Source organism: Dermochelys coriacea, chromosome 23 (assembly GCF_009764565.3).
Source record: "Dermochelys coriacea isolate rDerCor1 chromosome 23, rDerCor1.pri.v4, whole genome shotgun sequence".
Lineage (NCBI taxonomy): Eukaryota > Metazoa > Chordata > Testudines > Dermochelyidae > Dermochelys > Dermochelys coriacea.
Window position 1 is genome coordinate 13215104 of NC_050090.1, and position 11649 is coordinate 13226752.

The 11649-nt window shown below is 57.3% G+C and overlaps 1 protein-coding gene and 1 long non-coding RNA gene across 16 annotated transcripts in view; both read left to right on the plus strand.

Moving 5' to 3' along the window:
• Window positions 1–11649, plus strand: part of LOC119846859 (immunoglobulin superfamily member 1-like) — a 597460-nt gene that overhangs the window by 23915 nt on the left and 561896 nt on the right. For all 15 annotated transcript variants that reach the window (XM_043501160.1, XM_043501159.1, XM_043501163.1 and 12 more), the window contains exon 5: window positions 8882–9172. In XM_043501160.1, the coding sequence (XP_043357095.1) occupies window positions 8882–9172 (291 nt within the window). The remainder of the gene's footprint in view (window positions 1–8881; window positions 9173–11649) is intronic.
• LOC122457246 lies at window positions 4455–7102 on the plus strand. The gene is made up of 3 exons (XR_006276719.1): window positions 4455–4614; window positions 4808–4843; window positions 6968–7102. It is a non-coding gene; the product is annotated as an uncharacterized LOC122457246 (long non-coding RNA).

The following is an 11649-nucleotide window of genomic DNA, read 5'->3' on the forward strand; positions in this document are numbered from 1 at the left end:
ACTTTGACTCCCTCAGGGAACAGATGGCCAGGATCCCCTGGGGGACTAACATGAAAGGGAAGGGAGTCCAGGAGAGCTGGCTGTATTTCAAGGAATCCCTGTTGAGGTTACAGGGACAAACCATCCCGATGAGTCGAAAGAATAGTAAATATGGCAGGCGACCAGCTTGGCTTAATGGTGAAATCCTAGCGGATCTTAAACATAAAAAGAAGCTTACAAGAAGTGGAAGGTTGGACATATGACCAGGGAAGAGTATAAAATATTGCTCGGGCATGTAGGAAAGATATCAGGAGGGCCAAATCGCACCTGGAGCTGCAGCTAGCAAGAGATGTCAAGAGTAACAAGAAGGGTTTCTTCAGGTATGTTGGCAACAAGAAGAAAGCCAAGGAAAGTGTGGGCCCCTTACTGAATGAGGGAGGCAAGCTAGTGACAGAGGATGTGGAAAAAGCTAATGTACTCAATGCTTTTTTTGCCTCTGTTTTCACTAACAAGGTCAGCTCCCAGACTGCTGTGCTGGGCATCACAAAATGGGGAAGAGATGGCCAGCCCTCTGTAGAGATAGAGGTGGTTAGGGACTATTTAGAAAAGCTGGACGTGCACAAGTCCATAGGGGCCGGACGAATTGCATCCGAGAGTGCTGAGGGAATTGGCGGCTGTGATTGCAGAGCCCTTGGCCATTATCTTTGAAAACTCGTGGCGAACGGGGGAAGTCCCGGATGACTGGAAAAAGGCTAATGTAGTGCCCATCTTTAAAAAAGGGAAGAAGGAGGATCCTGGGAACTACAGGCCGGTCAGCCTCACCTCAGTCCCTGGAAAAATCATGGAGCAGGTCCTCAAAGAATCAATCCTGAAGCACTTAGAGGAGAGGAAAGTGATCAGGAACAGTCAGCATGGATTCACCAAGGGAAGGTCATGCCTGACTAATCTAATCGCCTTTTATGATGAGATTACTGGTTCTGTGGATGAAGGGAAGCAGTGGATGTATTGTTTCTTGACTTTAGCAAAGCTTTTGACACGGTCTCCCACAGCATTCTTGTCAGCAAGTTAAGGAAGTATGGGCTGGATGAATGCACTATAAGGTGGGTAGAAAGCTGGCTAGATTGTCGGGATCAACGGGTAGTGATCAATGGCTCCATGTCTAGTTGGCAGCCGGTGTCAAGTGGAGTGCCCCAGGGGTCGGTCCTGGGGCCCGTTTTGTTCAATATCTTCATAAATGATCTGGAGGATGGTGTGGATGCACTCTCAGCAAATTTGCGGATGATACTAAACTGGGAGGAGTGGTAGATACGCTGGAGGGGAGGGATAGGATACAGAAGGACCTAGACAAATTGGAGGATTGGGCCAAAAGAAATCTAATGAGGTTCAATAAGGATAAATGCAGGGTCCTGCACTTAGGATGGAAGAATCCAATGCACCGCTACAGACTAGGGACCGAATGGCTCGGCAGCAGTTCTGCGGAAAAGGACCTAGGGGTGACAGTGGACGAGAAGCTGGATATGAGTCAGCAGTGTGCCCTTGTTGCCAAGAAGGCCAATGGCATTTTGGGTTGTATAAGTAGGGGCATAGCGAGCAGATCGAGGGACGTGATCGTTCCCCTCTATTCGACACTGGTGAGGCCTCATCTGGAGTACTGTGTCCAGTTTTGGGCCCCACACTACAGGAAGGATGTGGATAAATTGGAAAGAGTACAACGAAGGGCAACAAAAATGATTAGGGGTCTAGAGCACATGACTTATGAGGAGAGGCTGAGGGAGCTGGGATTGTTTAGTCTGCAGAAGAGAAGAATGAGGGGTGATTTGATAGCTGCTTTCAACTACCTGAAAGGGGGTTTCAAAGAGGATGGCTCTAGACTGTTCTCAATGGTAGCAGATGACAGAACGAGGAGTAATGGTCTCAAGTTGCAATGGGGGAGGTTTAGATTGGATATTAGGAAAAACTTTTTCACTAAGAGGGTGGTGAAACACTGGAATGCGTTACCTAGGGAGGTGGTAGAATCTCCTTCCTTAGAGGTTTTTAAGGTCAGGCTTGACAAAGCCCTGGCTGGGATGATTTAACTGGGACTTGGTCCTGCTTTGAGCAGGGGGTTGGACTAGATGACCTTCTGGGGTCCCTTCCAACCCTGATATTCTATGATTCTATGATTCTATGAGTCACTCCTATTTCAGTCCCTGCGCCCATGTCTGCCCAGGCACTCCTGACCGACCTTACCGAGGCGGGCAAGCGCACCTAGGACATGATGACGATGGTTATCAGGCCTATTGCACCGTCTGCTGCCACAAGGCAATGGGTTGCTGCTGTGTAGCAATGCAGTACCGCATCTGCCAGCACCCAGGAGACGTACGGTGACAGTGAGCTGAGCGGGCTCCAAGCTTGCCGTGCTATGGCGTCTGCACAGGTAACTCAGGAAAAAAGGCGCGAAACGATTGTCTGCCGTTGCTTTCACGGAGGGAGGGATGTGAAGGGGGACCTGACAACATGTGCTCAGAACCACCCGCAACAATGTTTTTGCCCCGTCAGGCATTGGGATCTCAACCCAGAATTCCAACGGGCGGCGGAGACTGCGGGAACTGTGGGATAGCTACCCACAGTGCAACGCTCCGGAAGTCGATGCTAGCCTTGGTACTGTGGAAGCCCTCCGCCGAGTTAATGCACTTAATGCACTTAGAGCATTTTGTGTGGGGACACACAAAATCGACTATATAAAAACGATATCTAAAAACCCGACTTCTATAAATTCGACCTAATTTCACAGTGTAGACATACTCTTAGCCAGCCAGTAAAATCGAGGTTTATTAGATGACAAGAAGACAGTCCAAAAAAGAGCTTGTAGGTACAGAGAACTGGACCCCTCAGCCGGGTCCATTTTGGGGAGCAGTGAGCCAGACAACCCCGTCTGCACTTCACTCCATATCCCCAACCAGCCCCAAACTGACTCCCACTCCAGCCCCCCCTCCTCTGTCCCTTTCCCAGGCCAGGAAGGCACTGATTCCTTTGTTCTCCAACCCTTTAGCTCGCACACTGCAGGGGGGAAGGACCCAGGCAATCAGTTGCCAGGAGAAAAAAGTGTCGGCCAGTTATGTACATTGGCCCTTTGCTCTGCAACAATTACACCCCTTTATCCCACCACCTAGAGACTTAAGAAATGCATAGGGGAAACTGAGGCACCCTGACAGTATTCAGAGGAAACATTAAGAACAGTCCCACTTTGTCACAGGGACACAGGCCAGGGGGCAGAAAGATGGGGACAGGGCCATGAGGGGACACGGGATGGTGGGACATATATGGGGGAGGGGATATAGGCCAGGGGGCTGAGGGTCCCAATGCGTAAAGGTCGGGGGTGGAGCGTGAAGGGTAAACAAACTTGGGAGACAGAGCATGGGCATCTGCCGGGGTGGCGGGGCGTGGGGAGTTTCTCTTGAGCTCTGTCCTATGATCTTGCCCCCTTTCCTTTCTGGGTGGCTGGTTGGCTCCCCCCACACCCCCGTGTCCCTTTCGCAGCATCCTGAGGTGAGCTCTGCCCTTGGCCCTGAGATGCACAGACCCACTGCCCCAGGTATGGGATTGGGAAGAGACATGGGGCCTTTCACCTCTAGGGGGCTGGCTCGAATCTATGTCCTTTACTCTTAGCACTAGACCCCACCCCCCAACCAGAGCCAGGAGAGAGCCCAGAAGTCCTGGCTAACAGCCACCCCCACTCCCCCAATCACTAGACCCCATTTCCCTCCCAGAGCCGGGGTATATAACAGGGTAGGTGCCGGGCATCAGGTTTACACAGAATTTCACAGGCAGTAGCAGAAACTGGAACCGAGCGCTCGCTCTGGGCAGACTTCCCCTTTCCCAGATTTATCCACTGCTCCTTTATCAACTCAGGATCTACATTTACCCCTCCCTCCCCTGCTCATGGGGACCAGAAACCACAACCCCCACCCCCTCAAACCCCCCTGTCGTTTCTCTGTGCCACATCACTCAGCTAAGAACGGCGTCTGCAGCAATGATACCTGAGAAGGAGGTTGGCCAGGTCCCTCGATCTTCATGCTCCAGGGCTGGGGCTGGTCCCAGCTGGGTCAGGAAGGAATCTCTGTCCCACGCCATGGGAGAGGATTTCTTTCTGGGGGCACTGTGTGTGGGGGGCAGAAGCCCTCCTCTGCTCTGAGCTGCTGCTCCAGGGAGGCTAGACGGGCCTGTTGGAAAAGCTCAGGGCAACCTGGACACCTCTTGACACCTCCTGAGATTCCCCTGTTCCCACCTGGTCCCTGGACTGGGCAGCTCCCACATGGGAGCTGATGGGGGTGATGCGGGGTGATGGGGGTGATGGGGGGGGGGTGGGACCAGGCAGCTGCAGGAGGGGATGTGGTTTGCTGGGCGTTGCAGGGAGCTGGCTTAGCTCTGACCACGGTAGATTTGCCTGGAGATTGCAGAGAAACCATCTGGTGGGGAAGAAAGGGGCCGAGCGGATCACGGGTTTCCTGGGGCTGAAGCCCCAGGTGCAGTTCCTCATTCTGCTCGCACTCGGGCCTCAGGCTCAGTGGAGGTCAGCACTGGGGTGTTGATGGCAGCGCTGAGGGGCCCCCCACTGCCCCGTCATGGCGTCTGCTCTCATCGTCCTCTTCCTCGGTAAGTATTGGAGACAGCCAGGTTGTTTGTCCATGTGGGGGGTGGATCTGAGACAAGGGCATGTGTCCATGTGGGGGGTGGATCTGAGACCAGGGCATGTGCCCATGATGGGGTGGGGTGGGGTGGATCTGAGACCAGGGTGTGGGATCCAGTTGCTCTGGGATCTGTGACTAACGAGCCATCTCCTCTCCAGGCTGCTGGCTGGCTGGGCACAGCGGGGTGTGGGGAGGTGAGTATGAGTCTGTGGGGAGGACAGTAACATCAAGGATGGGGGAGGGGAACTGAGCCCTGAACCGTACCGAAAACTCATTGCAAAGTCCCCCTGTGAGCTCCGACCCGTCCCAGTTCTTCTCTGCCCATCCCCACCAGGGAGTAACTAGGAGCTGACTCTGGCTCCCGGGGTCTGACAAAGCAGATGGGAACCATCCACAGGTTCAATGTCCTGCCTCCCCAGGCTGGCAAGATTGCGGGGGGGGGGAGAATGTGGATTTATTTCAGCTCATACAAACGCTAACAGGGCTCATCCGTGGGCTCTGGATCCCCTCGGGGTAACCGAAACGTCCATGGTCAGTGCAGCCATGGGGGAGAACCCCCCCAGATCAGCCCCCGCCCCAACACCTCCCTCCCCTGCACTCACAGCCGCACACCCGTGATCCCAAGGCCTAGGGAAGGTGGGTGTCTGCACTGATGGGATGCTCAGAGCCAGGCTCTGCCCTGAGCCCAGTAGAGGGGACAGAGTCACTGGGGGGTTCCCCAGACAGGGGGAGAAGCAGCCACTGGATATTCAGGGCTGAGGGAGGGGGATCCCTGTCCCCAGGGGGAGCTGCAGAGCAAGGGGGCCTTTCCCAGGCAACACATCAGTTAGGGGGTGACGGGCGGAGCTGAAGGTTATAAACCTCAGTGGATAGTAGAGACTTGCACAGTCCCCTACAAGTCAGGGGTGGGGCTGTGTGTAAGTGGGGGAATGGTTCTGCTATTGTGGGCAACTTTCCTGTCTTATACCCGCCTCGGTGGGATTGGCTAGGAAAGGATCTGAGTCCTCGCTCCCACTCCCTTTACCCAGAGACCTGCCTGACCTCGAGGGCTCCCCTTCCCCGCTCCCGTGTGGCAGAGTCCTCGTAACCCCGGCAAGGCTGGGCCCCAGGTACCCGTCGCCCCGCTCTGTGGCCCGGGGACGTCACAGCCTGCGTGTCTGGGGCGTCCGGGCAGTTCAGTCTGTTCCTCACACGTCCCAGACCCCTGCCCAGACCCTGGCTGTGCTGCAGGGACGCTGCGGGTCGGACCCTCGCTCTGGCGGTGGCCACACGACTTCAGGCTCTAGGTGGCAGGACCCTTCTTCTCAGTGTCGCCCCTGCCCCGTCGGGGTTACCAATCCTCCTCCGAGTCTGGCCTGCCGGGCGTCCTGGCTGGGGGTCTCTCCATGCGCTGGGCCCGCTGCCCAGGGTCCGCCTCGCTCTCCCCAGCTGCTCCCCGCACCCGGCTCCTGACTGCCCCAGCCCCAGCCCCAGCCCCAGTCCCAGCTTGAGCCTCTGCCCCAGACCCTGCTCCAGCCCCAGCCCCCCTCTCTGCCTCTGCCTGGCTGCTGCTCTGCCTCCAGCTCCCTGGGCCAATTCTCTGGCTCTGGGGGCTGCAGCTCTGCTCCCAGCACTGACCTCCTCCCCGGGCTGCTGTTCTGGCCCCTCTGGCTGGCCCGGCTCTGGGTGCTCCCAGCTCAGCTTAGGCCCCTGCTTCCTCCTTAGCTCGGCCCCCCTCTGTCAGCCCCAGGCAATTCCAGCTCACCCAGAGGACGGGACCCCCTGGCCTCCAGACTAGCCCGCTTGCCCTGTCAATCAGGCTCACCTGGAGCGTTGGCCTCTCCCCATTGTTCCTGGGGACTGTCAGTCTCAGGGTCCTGGTTTCCCATCGACCCTTCCCCTTGGTACTGGGAGCTAGCAACCAAAACACCCCGACTGAATGTCAGTAAGGAGACAACAGTCCCTTTACATGTGCACAGAACCCAGGAGTCCTGGCCCCCATCATCCGTGCTCTCCCCACTAGACCTCACTCCCCTCCCAGAGCCGGGACAGAACCCAGGAGTCCTGGCTCCCATCCCTCCCAGCAGAGAAGCCAGGGAGTGAATGGACCCTGGAGACTGGACTGGCCTGTCACCCGCTAGGGAGCAGAGCTCTGGCTCCCAGGAGCTCATGCTGTTAGCCCAGGGCTCAGAGGAAACTCCTGTCTCCTGTGGAAAGGCATCCAGGAGCCCGTCCCCAGGGCTGCCAGGTCTGACCTGCCACGGAGGCTGCGTGGTGAGGACGGGCCCCAGACTGGGTGACGGGTCTGTGTCTCACGGCCTGTCTGCTTTCCCCTGCAGAGCCCAGTTACCCCAAACCCAGCATCTCCCTGAGCCCCAGTCAGGGGGTCTCCGTAGGGGGAGCCGTGGCTGTCTGGTGTCGGGGGAAGCGCCAGGGCATGCAGTTCGTGCTGAATAAAGAGGGACGCCAATTCCAACTGTGACTTCGAACGGGTTGGAGGCTGTGTTTTCCATCAGCAACGTGAGCTGGGAGGACAGGGGGAGCTACAACTGCTCCTATCACAGCAGATCGGAGCCGTTCACCGTGTCGTCCCCCAGCGACCCCGTGGAGCTGGTGGTGAGAGGTGAGGGGCTCGGCTCGGTGTCCCTGTTCCCAGCCCCACCCCCAGCCAGACCCTCACAGGGGCTTGGTGCCAATGGGACGCTCAGAGCCAGGCTCTGTCCTGAGCCCTGACCCTGCAGTGGGGATGCCCGGCCGGAGAGCGGGGACGGAGTCACTGGGGGGTTCCCCAGCCAGGGAGAAGCAGCAGCCCCTGGAGACTTGGGGCAGGGAGGCTACTTTAACACTGCCTCTTGTACGTAGGAACTGTGAGTCGCTATTTAATCCTGTGATCCCCTCCCCTCTGTTCTCCCGGCCCCGCCCCAGGCAGTGCCCAGGCTGGAGCTGAATGAGGCAGGGGCTGCAGGAAAAGCAGTGGCTTGGTGGACACGTCACCGTTTCAAAAGTGTCCTTCTTTGTCTGGGGGCCTCAGTCTTGGGGGATCTCAGACCGACCGCCCACAAACAGAGACACCCACAGTTAGTGGAGACCTCTGCAAACACTGGCCTCAATAGCGCTGGATCCCCCTGTAGTTACTGTCCTTTGTTCCAGTTTCTTTCAGGTATCTTTGGGGTGGAGAGGCTCTCTCTTTAGCCAGCTGAAGACAAAATGGAGGGGTCTCCCAGGGGTTTAAATAGACTTTCTCTTGCGGGTGGAGACCCCCTCCTCTCTCCTATGCAAAGTCCAGCTACAAAATGGAGTTTTGAAGTCACCTGGGCAAGTCACATGTCCATGCATGACTGAGTTCCTTACCAGCCACGCCACATTCCTGGGAAAGCCCAGATGTGGATTTGCAAAAAGAAAAGGAGTACTTGTGGCACCTTAGAGACTAACAAATTTATTTGAGCATAAGCTTTCGTGAGCTACAGCTCACTTCTTCGGATGCATTCAGTGGAAAATACAGTGGGGAGATTTATATACACCGAGAACATGAAACAATGGGTGTTCTCCCCATTGTATTTTCCACTGAATGCATCCGACGAAGTGAGCTGTAGCTCACGAAAGCTTATGCTCAAATAAATTTGTTAGTCTCTAAGGTGCCACAAGTCCTCCTTTTCTTTTTGCGAATACAGACTAACACGGCTGCTACTCTGAAACCTGTCAGCTGTGGATTGGCGTCTCCAAGTTCATTGTTGGCTTAAGGGCTTCTTGATTGAGCACTTACTGAGAATAGTCCTTTCTCAGGAAGCTGACCAACTGCTTCACTAAAACCTACTCAGAATCAAACAAGTACGCAGCCAATATGCATAACTTTGAATACGATAATGACACATGCATACAAATAAGATTAATAGATTCAGTAGGTCATAACCTTTACAGAGATATGTTACATGGCATATGTAGCATAAAACACATTCTAGTTATGTCATATATACATTCATAAGTATATTTTCATAAAGCCTTATGGGGGCATCACCACAATAGTGTTTCCTAATATCCAAATTAGACCTCCCCCACTGCAACCTGAGACCATTGCTCCTTGTTCTGTCATCTGCCACCACTGAGAACAGCCCAGCTCCATCCTCTTTGGAGCCCCCCTTCAGGGAGTTGAAGGCTGCTATCAAATCCCCCCCTCACTCTTCTCTTCTGCAGCTGGAGGACGGGGCTGGTTGGGTGCCCAGGTCTGTCTCTCACAGCCTGTCTCCTATATGCAGATGCCAGCTTACCCAGACCCTCCATCTCGCTGAGCCCCACTGGGGACACCACCCCAGGGGCAGACGTCATCATCCGGTGTCAGGGGCAGCAACGGGACGCGAGGTTCTTTCTGCACAGGGCTGGAGACCTGAACCCGCCGCGACACATGGACCCTGCTGGGGACGGGGCCGAGTTCCACATCCCCACCGTGGGTTGGCCGCACGGAGGGAACTACAGCTGCAGCTACCGGCCCCGATCAGAGCCCTTCGTCTCCTCGCAGCCCAGCGACCCCGTGCAGCTGGTGGTCGCAGGTGAGGGGCCCAGTTCCACGTCCCCACTCCCAGCTGGACCCTCAGTAGGTCGGCACCCTGATGGGATGCTCAGAGCCAGGCTCTGCCCAGAGCCCTAGGACTCCCGTGGACAGGGAGCAGGGACAGTGTCATCGGGGGGTTCCCCAGGCAGGGGGGAGCAGCAGTTCCTGGAGGTTCAGGGCTGAGGGAGGGGGGATCCCTGCCCCCAGGGGGAGCTGCAGAGCAGGGGCCTTTCCCAGGGGATGCTCCCCCGGCTGCCCCCGCACTGGGGACGCACAGAGGAGTCTGGGCCCTGGGGCTGCTCAGCCGGCACCGTCCCCAGCCACAAACCCCCCTCCCCGGGACTGACAGTAACGATCGATCGATGCTGAGTCATGGGCGGAGGTGGTTTAAAGTTTCCTGGGGCCCTGAGCCAGAGCAAGGGGGATCCCTCCCCACCCCTTCCACCTGCGTCCCTCTCCTGTCCCACCTCTTTGGCCCGCAGCCCCGCCCCTTTCTGTCCCTCCCCTGGGCCCCGCCCCAATTCCACCCACGGTCCCATCCCATTCCATCCCCCCACTGCAGCCCCACAACCCATTTGCTATTTTCTGCCCCCCGTAACTGTGGGCCCAAGACTGGAGAAGCTCTGTCCCCCCACCCAGCCCCACACTCAGCTGGATCCCCCGGGGCTTTGCACTGATGGGATGCTCAGAACCAGGGTCTGCCCTGAGACCTGGGCCCAGCAGAGGAGACACCCGGCCGTGCAGCCGGGACAGAGTCACTTGGGGGTCCCCCAGCCAGGGGTGAGCCAGAGCCACTGGAAGTTCAGGGCAGAGGGAAGGGGGATTCCCTTCCCCCAGGGGGACCTGCAAGAAAGGGGTCTTTTTCCAGGGGGATGTTCCCGTTCTTGGGACCCATAGAGGAGTTTGGGTCTGGGGCAGGGGGCAATTACTGTGGAAACAGGTTGTGGTGCCCAGGGATGGCTGGGGCTGAGACATCAGGGGGAGGGAGAGCCCTGGACCCAGAGCTCCCCCTATGCCCCCTGCTCTGCAAGTCGCTGCCTGGAATTTGCTGGGGGATCCCAGGGGAGAGACAGGATCTGGGGAGCTGGGCTGTGAAATTGGGCCCAGCTGGGTGCCAGAGTCCTGGGGAAATAACCCCCCATTATTGGGCCACATGACATCGCCCTGGCAATAGGAGTGAGCATTACCCAGAATTCCCTTGGTTCTTGCTTCCTCTCCCCACACTGGGGTCTATGGTACCTCCTGACCCTCCCCCCAAGAGAAATTCTGCTGCCTCTGGCAGTGCCCTGGTCTCCAGAGCTCTGGGCACCGCCCAACTGTGGGGGCAGCGGGTGATATTCCAGCCTCCCCCCGCGCACACTGCCTGGCTGTGTGTGTCAGCAGCCGAGAAGCCCCGGGGATGGGCTCACTGCACAGCAGACAGGCCATGGCAGAGGCACCTGTGGGGGTGGACAGAGGGATCCTATGGGGACAGGGAGCTGGGGTGGTTCTCTGTTGTGGGGGTCTGAGACTCTGAGGCTCTGATTGTCCCTATCCCCTGGCCTGGTCCTGGGGTGCCGGGTGTCTCGGGGGCAGTTCATCCACCTGGGAGCCCCCTTCACTGGGGAAGCTGAGGCTCAGCCCCCTGGGGAAGCAGGACATGGCCTCCCCTTGGGGGTCCAGCCCCAGGGAGGCACCAAAGCCTCAGTGCCTGGGAAACCCCCAGAGGGGGGCTGGGCCGGTCCTGCTGGACGGGGTGTTGGGGGCTCCAATCCTGGGGCAGCTGATCTCCCTGTCCGAGCTGCCAAGTGACTCTTCCCTTTCCCCCATATCTGCTCCCTCAGGGCGACTGGATTTCACCAACACCAACATCGCCCGCCTGGCACTGGGCACCGTGGTCCTGCTCGTCCTGGGGCTCATCCTGGCTGAGGCCTATTACAGCCACCCGAGGGAGGTGCCCTAGGTGAGGTAACCCCCCCTTCTGAGCTCCTTGCTCCCCCCAGGATTTGGGCCCAGGGTGACACGGGCCCCTCTAATCCACTGCCTCTCTGCACACCCAGGATCTGGCCGTACAGGGAAGAGAATCTCCCCGGGGGATGAGCCGCTTCCCCTCGGGGGACTGAGACACAGGCACAAACTACCCGGCCTCCAAATACCCCTGCCTCAGAGAATCCCCCCCAAACAGCTCCCGACCTGACAGCAGCTCCCCAGGATTGAACCCCCGATGTCGTGTGTGACAATTGACTGTAAATGGTTTATTTACTTGCAAGGCTTCTTGTGGATGTGGGGGCCAGCCTGTGGATAATGAAGAAGGAGGTCTCACAGGGACATGTGACCATGTCACCTGAAACTGGAATCTATCTTAAGTCTAGTGCTTTTCCATTTAGAAGGTGGGGTGGGAACCCAGAGAGAGACAAAGGAGTCCCGCCTTTGGCCAAATCTATAAAAGGGGGTGGAACAGAACAAAGGGGGCTGCCAGACATGAGGAATTGCCTA